The sequence below is a fragment of the Dendrobates tinctorius genome, unplaced genomic scaffold (genome assembly GCF_039654945.1).
Source record: "Dendrobates tinctorius isolate UK_male_01 unplaced genomic scaffold, ASM3965494v1 ptg000377l, whole genome shotgun sequence".
Taxonomy (NCBI): domain Eukaryota; kingdom Metazoa; phylum Chordata; class Amphibia; order Anura; family Dendrobatidae; genus Dendrobates; species Dendrobates tinctorius.
Window position 1 is genome coordinate 6,669,581 of NW_027362043.1, and position 17,397 is coordinate 6,686,977.

General features: G+C 40.9%; 1 protein-coding gene across 3 annotated transcripts in view; it reads right to left on the minus strand.

Annotated features, from left to right (window-relative positions):
• S100A13 (S100 calcium binding protein A13) overlaps nt 1-17,397 on the minus strand; it is a 58,026-nt gene that overhangs the window by 31,661 nt on the left and 8,968 nt on the right. Inside the window, exon 1 of one of the 3 annotated variants that reach the window (XM_073563089.1) lies at nt 4,737-4,868. The exons of 1 other annotated variant lie outside the window; for it this stretch is intronic. In XM_073563089.1, coding sequence (XP_073419190.1) covers nt 4,737-4,745 — 9 coding nt within the window. In that variant the 5' untranslated portion in view covers nt 4,746-4,868. Of the gene's footprint in view, nt 1-750; nt 804-4,736; nt 4,869-17,397 lie in introns of those variants that run through there. One more of the 3 variants, XM_073563090.1, reaches the window with a different exon arrangement.

A 17,397-nucleotide genomic window follows, 5' to 3' on the forward strand; every position in this document is an offset into this window, starting at 1 on the left:
AGCTGGCCGTGTTGATGGAAGTCTATCACATGAAGACCATGATTGGAACTCAGGGGTTATAGACTGGGAGGATTTAAGTGAGCAAGCTTCCTTCAGTTGCTGCTGGTGATTTGGTTTCTCTTCCTGTGCATTGTGAAGTCTGCTTTTTCCCCTCCTTGGTCTTGCATCATTCAGATAAGTTATTTGTTTGCTGGAATCTTTTGCATTTGATATAGTTTTTGCCTTTCTCTGCTTTCTGCTTTGCTGTGTGGGTTCAGCATTATTCCCTGCTGGGATTTGTGCTGGACCCCGCTCATATGTCACAGCTTGTTATTCTGTTAAGTATTGCTAATTCCCTGTTATATTAGTATCTTTTGCTTTGCTTCCAGTTCACACCAGAATGCTGATCTAGAGGGGGAGAGGTTGTGTGGCCTCAGTGTTTTTGTATATCAGACGTGTTGGATTTTCTAGGGTTTTTGCGTGATTGCAGACAGTATCTTTTCTGTCCTATCTAGATAGTTTGGGCCCCATCATTTGCTTACTCTATTTTCTGCCTGTATTTGTGCCTCATCTTGTCTCACCGACAATATATGTTTGGGGGCTATTCCTTTGGGGTTCTACACCGGGGCAGTTTAGCTTTCCCCTTTCTTGCTTTAGGCTTAGTTAACTCTTTGGCTGTGCCGAGGCATCTAGGGCATCATAGGTACGTCCCACGGCTAATGCTAGTTGTGTTGTTAGGTTTAGGTGTCTGCAATTCGCTCAGTTACCAACCTTTCTGGTTTCCTGGTTGCTTATCTAATTCCCTGGTAATCCTCCTCGGTGACCGAATCATAACAGCAAGCCTTGCAGTCAATGCATAAGAAAACAGAATGGGAGTACAAAATGGATAATGTGAAGTGGATTCTCCTGTGGCCATCCAGTACCTGGGTTCAAAGGCTTATTGGGGTGCATATGACTTGGTAGCAGGGCAGGCCTTGCAGTCAATTCATAAAAAAAGAGTTTGGGAGTACAACATGAATAATGTGAAGTGGATTTTCCTGTGGCCATCCAGTACGTGGCTTGAAAAGCTTATTGGGGTGCATGTTACTTTGGGACAAGCCAGACCTTGCATTCAATGCAACATTTTTTCAGGAAGCCCTCCTGTACCTCTCGTGAAAGTGGTATTAGGGTGCGTTGTAATTCTTGGCAGCCCATCCACTCAATGCATAGGCAATAACAGCATAGGTGATCCACTGTTTAATAATGGCCCTTTAAGAAGATTAATGCTGCCTGATGCCCCTGTAAAAATAGGCTCTGTGACTTTAAGAGTCCCTCCTTCAGAAATGAAACAAGATATGTCTGCTTATGTGTCACACACCACATGGCCAGCTAGGGTTGATAAATGTTACAATGACTCCCAGTGAATGCATTTGTATTGGTTCAAAGCAATGCTAAAGTTGAAAAACGCCTCAAAAACGCTGCGTGTGAACACAGCCCAAGTGGTGGAGGAACATTTTGGTCTGGGGTTAATTATTTTGCCTTATACTTGTATACAAGTCATTAACCTGGAAAGGATGTACCTTAACATATTTCCCAGCAAAATCCAATTTGGTTTTGTTTTTTTAGGTTTTTGGGTGAGCCTGTAAAAAGGGCGTGAAACCCTGACAACATTGTTTAGACCTGTGACCTAGGAGTGAGAAATGCTTCCACGGGCAGTTGCCATGATGTTCCCTTGTCATTTTAGTATTGTTTCCATCATTTTCTGACGTTTTTAGACCTTGAAAGGACCCCCGGGGGGATCGCGGTAAAAATGCTCGGGTCTCCCATAGACTTACATTGGGCGCGTTGTTTTGTCTGAGTACCCGAGTATTCCAATTTGCTTGACCCCAGCAACGAGCACCCGAGCATTTTAGTGCTCGCTCATCACTAATTATGACCCGTCCAATGCTCAGATACCCCCAAATACTGATGAAAATCAGATCCAAATATTGATCAAATCAGAATCGTCTGAATGAAGCCTCAAGCAACATCTGAAACCTTGATACTAGTCGGACCCGGACAATGGGAAGAGCCAAGAATCTAATCCTATCATGTGTCATACAGGCTCAGATGTGCTGAGAAGCAGGAACATGTCTCACTGAGCGGATACACTGAGAAGCAAGAACACGTCTCACTTTGACCTCTTTCACACATCCGTCTGTCACCATCAGTCAAAATCCGCCGTTTTGCAAAAAAACGGATCCGCCATTTTTCCCGGCGGATCCGTTTTTTTTCCCATTGACTTTCATTATTGGCGGATCTTGACAGATGGTCATCCATTTTTTTACGGATCCGCCAAAATTTTGGCGTCCGCAGACATGACAGGACGGACACTGAAACGTTTTTTTGCTGGCCGGATCCGCATTTGTACACTGCGCATGCCGGGAAGAATTGCCTCTGCCGGATATTTAACCCTAAATGCCAGGTCTGGTGGCTGAAATAAAAATCTCTCTCTCTCTCCCCCCCCCACGGGTTCCTATAATTTTCTGCCTTTCCCGGATCCGTCAAAGCAACGGTCCGGTAGCACACGTTGCTTTCAAAACAGTTGTGGATCCGTGTCCCGCCAATTTTCGCGGATTGCAACTGAAGAAAAAAACGTATGTGTGAAACAGGCCTTAGCGGATACGCTGAGAAGCAGGAGCACGACTCACTGAGTGGATACGCTGAGAAGCAGGAACAAGTCTCACTGAGAGGAACACTGATACGTGTTCCTGCTTCTCAGCTTATCCTATCAGTGAGACGTGTTCCTGCTTCTCAGCGTATCCTAAGGGCTCATGCCCACTTGCGATGAAATTGGACGAATTCAATCTGATTAAAAAAAAATCAGATTGAATTTGGACCAATGTTAATCTATGATTGTGTGCTCATCTGTGGTTTTTTTTCAGCTCGGATCAGATCACGATCGGGCTGGCAAAAAAATCGCAGCATGCTGCGATTGTAAATAGAAAACGGATCGCATCCCACAATAGGAGTCAATGGGTGCGATAATAAAAAAAATTGCACAGCACTCGCACCATGCGAGTGCTGTGCGATTTTTACACACCGGTGTCCTTTGAAAAGCCGGCAATTCATATGTGGCTACTGTAAAAACACACTGATAGGTTAGCATAGAAAAGATAGATTAGATATATATATGCAAGATACAAGATTAGCCATTAATTCATTTGTCGGCTTCTGTAAAATCAATGCAGGAGCCGACAGGATAGAAGACATGGTTTACATACAGTAAATACATACAGAATAGTTAGATATATAGATGTCAGTGACAAATATAATTAGTATAGTGTGTGTGTAAATTATGGGACGTGTGTATTTAATAAAAGAAACTTTTCGGGGGGGGGGAATGGCTTGGGTTCCCGCGCAATTTTCTGCGCCAGAGAGGGATAGCCAGCGACTGGGGGCAGATATTCATAGCCTAGGAAGGGACCATGGTTATTGGCACCCCGGATTACAAACATCTGCCCCAGAAAGGTGGCATCAACCCCCAAATATTACCCCATATGCTACCCGCTACAGGACAGTGGGAAGAGAGAGGCTAAGTGCCGGAATTGGCGCAGCTTAGAGATAAGCCATTTCTGGGGAGGCTGGGGGGCAGATGTTTGTAGCCGGGGGGGAGGACCAATAACCATGGTCCATTCCTAGGCTATGAATATCTGCCCCCAGTCGTTGGCTTTCCCTCTCTGGTGCAGAAAATTGCACAGGAGCTCACGCCAGTTTTTTCCCCCAAAAAGATTATTTTATTAAATACACACATGACCCATAATTTGCACACACACTATACTAATTAAATTGGTCACTGACCATATGCGCATATTCATGACTTTAATGAGCGGTACCACATGACCGCTGAAGGAAGGCGCCAGAGACCGGGAGAAGCAGGAGGGCTGCAGAGACGCGCCGGGGGGGGGGAAGTATTATCTGACACCCCTGCCCCCCCTCCCCTGCCGACCCCCTGGCGTATATAAAATGGGCAGAAAATCTTGGCTTATACACGAGTATATACGGTACGTGTCCAGCGTCGTGTCCTCCCGTCCCGCTGTCTCCCGGCCGCATTTGCTTCTGGGGCCGCTCTAACTTCCGGCGGTATTCACTGCACTCGGCAGTCTTAGGCTTTTTACGGCAGTGTTCGTGCGATGACGTCAGGCTCGGGCCATGAACAGAGGTGAACCCTGAAGTCACCGCACGAACACTGCCGGAAAAAAAAGTAGACTGACGAGTGCAGTGAATACCGCCGGAAGTTAATGAGCGGCCCCAGAAGCAAATGCGGCCGGGAGACAGCAGGACAGGAGGACATGACACTGGACAGGTAAGTATAATTATAACGTTTATTATTAATTTTATGCTTTTTTTACAGCCGGCCCTGGACCCGAACTGTAACATGGGTTTCCCATGGAACTTTACAGTTCGGGTTCGCCCTTCCCTACTTACAAATACGTAGGTAAAAACCTCACCAAATACTGAATGTGTGCATGTGGCCTAAGTGAGCAGATACGCTGAGAAGCAGGAACACGTCTCACTGAGAGGATGTACTGGAGAACTTGAAGGTTTCGAGCAGCCATACACCATGACCACTCCAATGCTCAGATACCCGCATGTTAGCTCACACCCTGCAGCCATGTGGTAACCCACAAGACATTGTGCAGCCTGACCAGCAGGGACTGGGCAGGGTCATGCACGAAAGGGAAACACAGGGTTAATACATTACATAATGGTAAGTGCGAATGTTTCTTACTACTCACAGCGTACATACACCTTTAAGACATTCCTATCTTCAGGATTACAGGAAGTTTGGGAAGCCTGTGGCAGGAGGAGGCGCACACCCTGACAGCAGCTTTTCATAGGGGAGTGTCATAGCTGGAACTTTCCAGCAGTTGGGTGTAATGCTGTGCAGTAGCAGCAGAGGGCAACACTGAGCCATTTCCAAACTAACATTAACATGCACAAAACTGGGCAGAAAAAGAAATTAGGGAATCTGAGGGAAAGGGATAAGGCAGTTTCCTACCATTCTTTATAAGGGAACGGAAGAGGAAAATAAAGTCAGAAGGGAAAAAAGAACTTAATATTTATAACAGTTTAACGGTGGATAAAGAGTTACAGTTGGAATGGTGGGACGTACTAAAAAGATAGGAGAAAAGGAATGAACATAATAACCTATAGGTCCAAAGATATGGAGACGTATTATAGATTTCTTATGCATCTTGGATATGAAATGAACATGAATTAGGGCTTGCGAGAGACTCAGCACTCGGACCGGAGCGTGCGGCGGCATAAAAATACAGTTGTGGCCAAAAGTATTGACACCCCTGCAATTCTGTCAGATAATACTCAGCTTCTTCCTGAAAATGATTGTAAACACAAATTCTTTGGTATTATTATCTTCATTTAATTTGTCTTAAATGAAAAAACACAAAAGAGAATGAAGCAAAAAGCAAAACATTGATCATTTCACACAAAACACCAAAAATGGGCCAGACAAAAGTATTGGCACCCTCAGCCTAATATTTGGTTGCACAAACTTTAGCCAAAATAACTGCAACCAGCCGCTTCCGGTAACCATCAATGAGTTTCTTACAATGGAGACCTGAGAGAAAAAGGAAGCTTTTTTACCATAAAAATGGAATTTATTTTGAGCCGTTATTAGCAACAATGCAATTTTTTATATATATCACAAAAAATACACAATTAATACATGCAACAATGCAGAAAAGATTTTTTAGGAGGGGAAACACCAATACAAAAAAAGCTGCAAGAATAATCTTATGGCATAAATAGACTTGTTATACACGTTGCACACATTTTCTATTATACACATTGATACAAAAAGGGACAAAAAATGGGCAGTATTGCAAATATAGGGTGTAGAAAACGCCTCCCAAATATCCCATTCAAAGGCCTTTAGTAGTGGCAAAAAACCTTCTTTAAAATTATTTATAAAGTGCCAATGTATAAATGGAAAAAAATTTTCATATGATGAAGCAGCGTTAGTGCAACAATGGGCACATGTTAATGCAAAAAAAGACCAAAAATGGACAATATTTTAAATATAGGGTGCAAAAAACACATCCCAAATATCCTATTCAAAGGCTTTAAATGTAAAAAACTTTTTAAAGACTATTTATAAAGTGCAAATGCAAAAAAAGATTTCATATAGTAAAGCAACCTTAGTGCAAACAATGAGAGAAACTGATGCCACAATTAATATGCAAGGAAACAAGTGTGCTAAATTGAGACGTCTGTATTCATACCTGATAGCAGCAAAAAGACCCCAACGCGCGTTTCGCACTTGGCTTTATCCAGGGGGAGTGTATACTAATATGCCATGTATTAGCGCTTTTATATGGTGTCATAATCATTGGTGGCAGCGGCTAAAAGCATCACATCCGCTCATGAGTCCCGGTGCAACGCCCACCGTAGCAGGCGTCTGCATGACAACCACCCACCTCCAAGACCTGACGTCAAGGCGGGGAGGACGGACATCAATGCGACGCGTCACCATGGTGAAGAGGCGTCGCTGAGTAGACCAGTCTCCGCCCGCCAGCCGACGCGTCAGGGCGAGCGGGAGGAGTCCAGCCCTGGGCGAACATCACCATGGTGACGGATGTAAACGTCGCCGAGATGTCCGACCAACCCCCCAACCCCGCGCGCCAGGGTAAAGGAGGAGGCCGGACATCAGACGTGCTGCATCCAGGGGCGAGACGTCAAAGCAGATGAGCTGATGTGTATACCTCAAATGTGCAGAGATGAAAAACGGAGGTTATATAGATATAAATGTTAAATATGCAAAAGGAAGAATGGCATATAAGTGTAAATACAATTTAAGTGTGTATCCAAAATTATACAAATATGCCTAAATAAATGTGCAAAAATAGGAAAAATGTGAAAAAGATGTTTAATTAAAAACAGAAAAAACATGGGGAATTTTTTAAAAGGTATATGTTGTGAAAATTGAATAAACAGAAGAAGGGGCCATTGGAGCACAGTGCGTGTGAAAAAAGTGATCAAATAACATTGTTTCTTACAATGCTCTGCTGGAATTTTAGACCATTCTTCTTTGGCAAACTGCTCCAGGTCCCTGATATTAGAAGGGTGCCTTCTCCAAACTGCCATTTTTAGATCTCTCCACAGGTGTTCTATGGGGTTCAGGTCTGGACTCATTGCTGGCCACCTTAGAAGTCTCCAGTGCTTTCTCTCAAACCATTTTCTAGTGCTTTTTGAAGTGTGTTTTGGGTCATTGTCCTGCTGGAAGACCCATGACCTCTGAGGGAGACCCAGCTTTCTCACACTGGGCCCTACATTATGCTGCAAAATTTGTTGGTAGTCTTCAGACTTCATAAAGCCATGCACACGGTCAAGCAGTCCAGTGCCAGAGGCAGCAAAGCAACCCCAAAACATCAGGGAACCTCCGCCATGTTTGACTGTAGGGACCGTGTTCTTTTCTTTGAATGCCTCTGTTTTTCTCCTGTAAACTCTATGTTGATGCCTTTGCCCAAAAAGCTCTACTTTTGTCTCATCTGACCAGATAACATTCTTCCAAAACATTTTAGGCTTTTTCAGGTACGTTTTGGCTAACTCCAGCCTGGCTTTTTTATGTCTCGGGGTAAGAAGTGGGTCTCCTACCATACAGTCCCTTTTCATTCAGACGCCGACGGATAGTACTGTGTTATGAATGGGTCACCAAGGAGAAAAAGGCAAAACAAGCTAAGCCACAGAAAACCAGAGAGGTTGGTAACTATGCAGATTGCAGATCCCTGATCTTACCACACAACTAGCAGTAGCCGTGGAGCGTGCCTACGATGTACCTAGACGCCTCGTCATGGCCGGAGGACTACATAAGCCTAAAGCAAGAAAAGGGAAAACTAACTGCCCCAGAGCAGACCCCAAAGGAATAGATAGCCCCCACACATGTATTGACGGTGAAACAAGATGAAGGCACAAACACAGGCAGGAAAATAGGCTGAGCAAATGATAGGGCCAAACTAACTAGACAGGAAAGGAAAGGGAAGACACTGTCTGCAACCTGCAAAAAACCCTACAAAAATAATGTCCAACACTTCTGATAGCAAAATTAACCCTGAAGTCACTAGACTTCTCCCACTATATCTGCACTCTGAAATATTCTGAGACAGAGCAGAAAAAGAGACCGAACTAGTAAGGGACAAAAAGCCAATTGGCAAAATACTGATAAATAAGAGTGGAAATTCAGCTCAGCCCACAGCCAGGGCTGGCAGACCACACAAAAAAACTGAATAAACCAAATACAATCAAGTGTGAACATTAGCAGAAAAACTTAGCTTTAGATGACTGGAATAGAGCTGAAAACCAAGAGCTGACAAGCCAGAAGGAATCACCAGCAACTGAATAGGGCGTCGGCTGTCTTAAATCCAATCTGAGAATCCCGAGATGCAATCGTCATCCTCATTCTCAGGTGGCAGATCTCCACCGATCAAACCAGCCGCACCACCCCCCGACACCACCAGAGGGAGTCCAGAAGGGGAACCCACAACTGGTGAACCCGAGAATGAACTCACAACAGTACGGGTTGACACTGTTGTACCCTCGGACTGCAGGGCAGCTTGAACTTATTTGGATGTTAGTCGAGGTTCTTTAACCAACATCCACATAATCTTGCGTTAAAATCTCTTGTCAATTTTTCTTTTCCGTCCACATCTAGGGAGGTTAGTCACAGTGCCATTGGCTTTAAACTTCTTGATGACACTGCGCACGGTAGACACAGGAACATTCAGGTCTTTGGAGATGGACTTGTAGCTCTGAGAATGCTCATGCTTCCTCACAATTTGGTTTCTCAAGTCTTCAGACAGTTCTTTGGTCTTCTTTCTTTTCTCCATGCTCAATGTGGTACACACAAGGACACAGGAGGACAGAGGTTGAGTCAACTTTAACCCATGTCAACTGGCTGCAAGTGTTATTTAGTTATTGCCAACACCTGTTAGGTGCCACAGGTAAGTTACAGGTGCTGTTAATTACACAAATTAGAGAAGCATCACATGATTTTTCGAACAGTGCCAATACTTTTGTCCACCCTCTTTTTTATGTTTGGTGTGGAATTATATCCAATTTGGCTTTAGGACAATTCTTTTTGTGATTTTTAATTTAAGACAAATTAAATGAAGATAATAATACCAAAGAATTTGTGTTTGCAATCATTTTCAGGAAGAAACTGAGTATTATCTGACAGAATTGCAGGGGTGTCAATACGTTTGGCCACAACTGTACATGTAGCCACACGCTCCGGTCCAAGTGCCGGCGGCAGTGCCAGGTTTTCATGCGAGAGACTCTCACGAGAATCGTGCGAGTATCTGGCAACTGAGTATGAGCCCTTAGGAAATAAACACATATCCCATATAAACAGGTGTATATTATATTCCCTGAGCTTTATAGGTGGGGAATGAACATGTAATATATGTAGATAATAGGGGAATGAACACATATCCCATATACACAGGTGTATATTATATTCCCTGTGCTTTATAGGTGGGGAATGAACATGAAATATATGTAGATAATAGGGGAATAAACACATATACCATATAAACAGCTGTATATTATATTCCCTGTGCTTTATAGGTGGGGAATGAGCATGTAATATATGTAGATAATAGGGAATGAACACATGTCCCAAATAAACAGGTGTATATTACATTCCCTGAGCTTTATAGGTGGGGAATGAACATGTAATATATGTAGGTAATAGGAGAATGAGCACAGATCCCATATAAACAGGTGTATATTATATTCCCTGAGCTTTATAGGTGGGGAATGAACATGAAATATATGTAGATAATAGGGGAATGAACACATATCATATAAACAGGTGTATATTATATTCCCTGAGCTTTATAGGTGGGGAATGAACATGAAATATATGTAGATAATAGAGGAATGAGCACATATCCCATATAAACAGGTGTATATTATATTCCCTGAGCTTTATAGGTGAGGAATGAACATGTAATATATGTAGGTAATAGGGGAATGAACACATATCCCATATAAACAGGTGTATATTATATTCCCTGAGCTTTATAGGTGGGGAATGAACATGAAATATATGTAGATAATAGGGGAATGAACACATATCCCATATAAACAGGTGTATATTATATTCCCTGAGCTTTATAGGTGGGGAATGAATATGAAATATATGTAGATAATAGGGGAATGAAAACATATCCCATATAAACAGGTGTGTATTATATTCCCTGAGCTTTATAGGTGGGGAAAGAACATGTAATATATGTAGATAATAGGGGAATGAACACATATCCCATATAAACAGGTGTATATTATATTCCCTGTGCTTTATAGGTGGGGAATGAACATGAAATATATGTAGATAATAGGGGAATGAACACATATCCAATATACACAGGGGTATATTATATTCCCTGAGCTTTATAGGTGGGGAATGAGCATTTAATATATGTAGATAATAGGGGAATGAACACAGATCCCATATACGGGCAGCACGGTGGCTCAGTGGTTAGCGCTGCAGCCTTGCAGCGCTGGGGTCCTGGGTTCAAATCCCACCAAGGACAACATCTGCAAGGAGTTTGTATGTTCTCCCCGTGTTTGCGTGGGTTTCCTCCGGGTACTCCGGTTTCCTCCCACATTCCAAGGACATTTAGATTGTGAGCCCCATTGGGGACAGTGATGATGATGTGTGCAAACTGTAAAGCGCTGCGGAATATGTTAGCGCTATATAAAGATTTATTTTATTTTATTTTTATTTATACACAGGTGTATATTATATTTCCTGTGCTTTATAGGTGGGGAATGAACATGAAATATATGTAGAAAATAGGGAATGAACACATGTCCCAAATAAACAGGTGTATATTACATTCCCTGAGCTTTATAGGTGAGGAATGTGAAATATGTGTAGATAATAGGGGAATGAACACATATCCAATATATACAGGGGTATATTATATTCCCTAAGCTTTACAGGTGGGTAATGACCATGAAATATATGTAGGTAATAGAGGAATGAGCAAATATCCCATATAAAAAGGTGTATATTATATTCCATGAGCTTTATAGGTGGAGAATGAACATGAAATATATGTAGATAATAGAGGAATAAGCAGATATCCCACATAAACAGGTGTATATTATATTCCCTGAGCTTTATAGGTGGGGAAAGAACATGAAATATATGTAGATAATAGAGGAATGAACACATCCCATATACACAGGTGTATATTATATTCCCTGAGCTTTATAGGTGGAGAATGAACATGAAATATATGTAGATAATAGAGGAATGAACACACATCCCATATAAACAGGTGTATATTACAATCTCTGAGCTTTATAGGTGGGGAATGAACATGTAATATATGTAGATAATAGAGGAATGAGCACATATCCCATATAAACAGGTGTATATTATATTCCCTGAGCTTTATAGGTGAGGAATGAACATGTAATACATGTAGATAATAGGGGAATGAACACATATCCCATATAAACAGGTGTATATTATATTCCATGAGCTTTATAGGTGGGGAATGAACATGAAATATGTGTAGATAATAGGGGAATGAACACATATCCATTATACACAGGGGTATATTATATTCCCTGAGCTTTATAGGTGGGGAATGAACATGAAATATGTGTAGATAATAGGGGAATGAACACATATCCAATATACACAGGGGTATATTATATTCCCTGAGCTTTATAGGTGGGGAATGAGCATGTAATATATGTAGATAATAGGGGAATGAACACAGATCCCATATACACAGGTGTATATTATATTCCCTGAGCTTTATAGGTGGGGAATGAACATGAAATATATGTAGATAATAGGAAATGAACACATGTCCCAAATAAACAGGTGTATATTACATTCCCTGAGCTTTATAGGTGAGGAATGAACATGAATTATGTGTAGATAATAGGGGAATGAACACATATCCAATATATACAGGGGTATATTATATTCCCTAAGCTTTACAGGTGGGTAATGACCATGAAATATATGTAGGTAATAGAGGAATGAACACATATCCATATAAACAGGTGTATATTATATTCCCTGAGCTTTATAGATGGGGAATGAACATGTAATATATGTAGATAATGGAGGAATGAGCACATATCCCATATAAACAGGTGTATATTATATTCCCTGAGCTTTATAGGTGGGGAATGAACATGAAATATATGTAGATAATAGGGGAATGAGCAAATATCCCATATAAACAGGTGTATATTATATTCCCTGAGCTTTATAGGTGGAGAATGAACATGAAATATATGTAGATAATAGAGGAATAAGCAGATATCCCACATAAACAGGTGTATATTATATTCCCTGAGCTTTATAGGTGGGGAAAGAACATGAAATATATGTAGATAATAGAGGAATGAACACATAGCCCATATAAACAGGTGTATATTATATTCCCTGAGCTTAATAGGTGGGGAATGAACATGTAATATATGTAGATAATAGGGAAATGAACTCATATCCCTTATAAACAGCTGTATATTATATTCCCTGAGCTTTATAGGTGAGGAATGAACATGTAATATATGTATATAATAGGGGAATGAACACAAATCTCATAAAAACAAATGTACATTATATTCCCTGTGCCTTATAGGTGAGGAATGAACATGTAATATATGTAGATAATAGGGGAATGAACACATATCCCATTTAAACAGGTGTATATTATATTCCCTGTGCTTTATAGGTGGGGAATGAACATGAAATATATGTAGATAATAGGGGAATGAACACATATCCCATATATACAGGTGTATATTATATTCCCTGTGCTTTTTAGGTGGGGAATGAACTTGAAATGCAGTTGTGGCCAAAAGTATTGACACCCCTGCAATTCTGTCAGATAATACTCAGTTTCTTCCTGAAAATGATTGCAAACACAAATTCTTTGGTATTATTATCTTCATTTAATTTGTCTTAAATGAAAAAACACAAAAAGAATTGTCCTAAAGCCAAATTGGATATAATTCCACACCAAACATAAAAAAGAGGGTGGACAAAAGTATTGGCACTGTTCGAAAAATCATGTGATGCTTCTCTAATTTGTGTAATTAACAGCACCTGTAACTTACCTGTGGCACCTAACAGGTGTTGGCAATAACTAAATCACATTTGCAGCCAGTTGACATGGATTAAAGTTGACTCATCCTCTGTCCTGTGTCCTTGTGTGTACCACATTGAGCATGGAGAAAAGAAAGAAGACCAAAGAACTGTCTGAGGACTTGAGAAACCAAATTGTGAGGAAGCATGAGCAATCTCAAGGCTACAAGTCCATCTCCAAAGACCTGAATGTTCCTGTGTCTACCGTGTGCAGTGACATCAAGAAGTTTAAAGCCCATGGCACTGTGGCTAACCTCCCTAGATGTGGATGGAAAAGAAAAATTGACAAGAGATTTCAACGCAAGATTGTGCGGATGTTGGATAAAGAACCTCGACTAACATCCAAACAAGTTCAAGCTGCCCTGCAGTCCGAGGATACAACAGTGTCAACCCGTACTATCCGTCGGCGTCTGAATGAAAAGGGACTGTATGGTAGGAGACCCAGGAAGACCCCACTCCTTACCCCGAGACATAAAAAAGCCAGGCTGGAGTTTGCCAAAACTTACCTGAAAAAGCCTAAAACGTTTTGGAAGAATGTTCTCTGGTCAGATTAGACAAAAGTAGAGCTTTTGGGGCAAAGGCATCAACATAGAGTTTACAGGAGAAAAACAGAGGCATTCAAAGAAAAGAACACGGTCCCTACAGTCAAACATGGCGGAGGTTCCCTGATGTTTTGGGGTTGCTTTGCTGCCTCTGGCACTGGACTGCTTGACCGTGTGCATGGCATTATGAAGTCAGAAGACTACCACCAAATTTTGCAGCATAATGTAGGGCCCAGTGTGAGAAAGCTGGGTCTCCCTCAGAGATTATGGGTCTTCCAGCAGGACAATCACCCAAAACACACTTCAAAAAGCACTAGAAAATGGTTTGAGAGAAAGCACTGGATACTTCTAAGGTGGCCAGCAATGAGTCCAGACCTGAATCCCGTAGAACACCTGTGGAGAGATCTAAAAATGGCAGTTTGAAGAAGGCACCCTTCAAATATCAGGGACCTGGAGCAGTTTGCCAAAGAAGAACGGTCGAAAATTCCAGCAGAGCATTGTAAGAAACTCATTGATGGTTACCGGAAGTGGTTGGTCGCAGTTATTTTGGCTAAAGGTTGTGCAACCAAGTATTAGGCTGAGGATGCCAATACTTTTGTCTGGTCCATTTTTGGAGTTTTGTGTGAAATGATCAATGTTTTGCTTTTTGCTTCATTCTCTTTTGTGTTTTTTCATTTAAGACAAATTAAATGAAGATAATAATACCAAAGAATTTGTGTTTGCAATCATTTTCAGGAAGAAACTGAGCATTATCTGACAAAATTGCAGGGGTGTCAATACTTTTGGCCACAACTGTATAAGTAGATAATAAGGGAATTAACACATATCCCATATATACAGCTGTATATTATATTCCCTGAGCTTTATAGGTGGGGAATGAATATGAAATATATGTAGATATTAGGGGAATGAACACATATCCCATATAAATAGGTGTATATTATATTCCCTGAGCTTTATAGGTGGGGAATGAACATGAAATATATGTAGATAATAGTGGAATGAATACATATCCAATATATACAGGTGTATATTATATTCCCTGTGCTTTGTAGGTGGGGAATGAACATGAAATATATGTAGATAATAGCGGAATGAACACATATCCCATATATACAGGTGTATATTATATTCCCTGAGCGTTATAGGTGGGGAATGAACATGTAATATATGTAGATAATAGAGGAATGAGAACATATCCCATATAAACAGGTGTATATTATATTCCCTGAACTTTATAGGTGGGGAATGAACATGTAATATATGTAGATAATAGAGGAATGAGCACATATCCCATATAAACAGGTGTATATTATATTCCCTGAGCTTAATAGGTGGGGAATGATCATGTAATATATGTAGATAATAGGGAAATGAACTCATATCCCTTATAAACAGCTGTATATTATATTCCCTGAGCTTTATAGGTGAGGAATGAACATGTAATATATGTACGTAATAGGGGAATGAACACATATCCCATAAAAACAGATGTACATTATATTCCCTGTGCCTTATAGGTGAGGAATGAACATGTAATATATGTAGATAATAGGGGAATGAACACATATCCCATTTAAACAGGTGTATATTATATTCCCTGTGCTTTATAGGTGGGGAATGAACATGAAATATATGTAGATAATAGGGGAATGAACACATATCCCATATATACAGGTGTATATTATATTCCCTGTGCTTTATAGGTGGGGAATGAACTTGAAATGCAGTTGTGGCCAAAAGTATTGACACCCCTGCAATTCTGTCAGATAATACTCAGTTTCTTCCTGAAAATGATTGCAAACGCAAATTCTTTGGTATTATTATCTTCATTTAATTTGTCTTAAATGAAAAAACACAAAAAGAATTGTCCTAAAGCCAAATTGGATATAATTCCACACCAAACATAACAAAGAGGGTGGACAAAAGTATTGGCACTGTTCGAAAAATCATGTGATGCTTCTCTAATTTGTGTAATTAACAGCACCTGTAACTTACCTGTGGCACCTAACAGGTGTTGGCAATAACTAAATCACACTTGCAGCCAGTTGACATGGATTAAAGTTGACTCAACCTCTGTCCTGTGTCCTTGTGTGTACCACATTGAGCATGGAGAAAAGAAAGAAGACCAAAGAACTGTCTGAGGACTTGAGAAACCAAATTGTGAGGAAGCATGAGCAATCTCAAGGCTACAAGTCCATCTCCAAAGACCTGAATGTTCCTGTGTCTTCCGTGTGCAGTGACATCAAGAAGTTTAAAGCCCATGGCACTGTGGCTAACCTCCCTAGATGTGGATGGAAAAGAAAAATTGACAAGAGATTTCAACGCAAGATTGTGCGGATGTTGGATAAAGAACCTTGACTAACATCCAAACAAGTTCAAGCTGCCCTGCAGTCCGAGGATACAACAGTGTCAACCCGTATATCCGTCGGCGTCTGAATGAAAAGGGACTGTATGGTAGGAGACCCAGGAAGACCCCACTCCTTACCCCGAGACATAAAAAAGCCAGGCTGGAGTTTGCCAAAACTTACCTGAAAAAGCCTAAAACGTTTTGGAAGAATGTTCTCTGGTCAGATGAGACAAAAGTAGAGCTTTTGGGGCAAAGGCATCAACATAGAGTTTACAGGAGAAAAACAGAGGCATTCAAAGAAAAGAACACGGTCCCTACAGTCAAACATGGCGGAGGTTCCCTGACGTTTTGGGGTTGCTTTGCTGCCTCTGGCACTGAACTGCTTGACCGTGTGCATGGCATTATGAAGTCAGAAGACTACCACCAAATTTTGCAGCATAATGTAGGGCCCAGTGTGAGAAAGCTGGGTCTCCCTCAGAGATTATGGGTCTTCCAGCAGGACAATCACCCAAAACACACTTCAAAAAGCACTAGAAAATGGTTTGAGAGAAAGCACTGGAGACTTCTAAGGTGGCCAGCAATGAGTCCAGACCTGAATCCCGTAGAACACCTGTGGAGAGATCTAAAAATGGCAATTTGAAGAAGGCACCCTTCAAATATCAGGGACCTGGAGCAGTTTGCCAAAGAAGAACGGTCGAAAATTCCAGCAGAGCATTGTAAGAAACTCATTGATGGTTACCGGAAGTGGTTGGTCGCAGTTATTTTGGCTAAAGGTTGTGCAACCAAGTATTAGGCTGAGGATGCCAATACTTTTGTCTGGTCCATTTTTGGAGTTTTGTGTGAAATGATCAATGTTTTGCTTTTTGCTTCATTCTCTTTTGTGTTTTTTCATTTAAGACAAATTAAATGAAGATAATAATACCAAAGAATTTGTGTTTGCAATCATTTTCAGGAAGAAACTGAGCATTATCTGACAAAATTGCAGGGGTGTCAATACTTTTGGCCACAACTGTATAAGTAGATAATAAGGGAACTAACACATATCCCATATATACAGCTGTATATTATATTCCCTGAGCTTTATAGGTGGGGAATGAATATGAAATATATGTAGATATTAGGGGAATGAACACATATCCCATATAAATAGGTGTATATTATATTCCCTGAGCTTTATAGGTGGGGAATGAACATGAAATATATGTAGATAATAGCGGAATGAACACATATCCCATATACAGTGGGGAAAAAAAGTATTTAGTCAGTCAGCAATAGTGCAAGTTCCACCACTTAAAAAGATGAGAGGCGTCTGTAATTTACATCATAGGTAGACCTCAACTATGGGAGACAAACTGAGAAAAAAA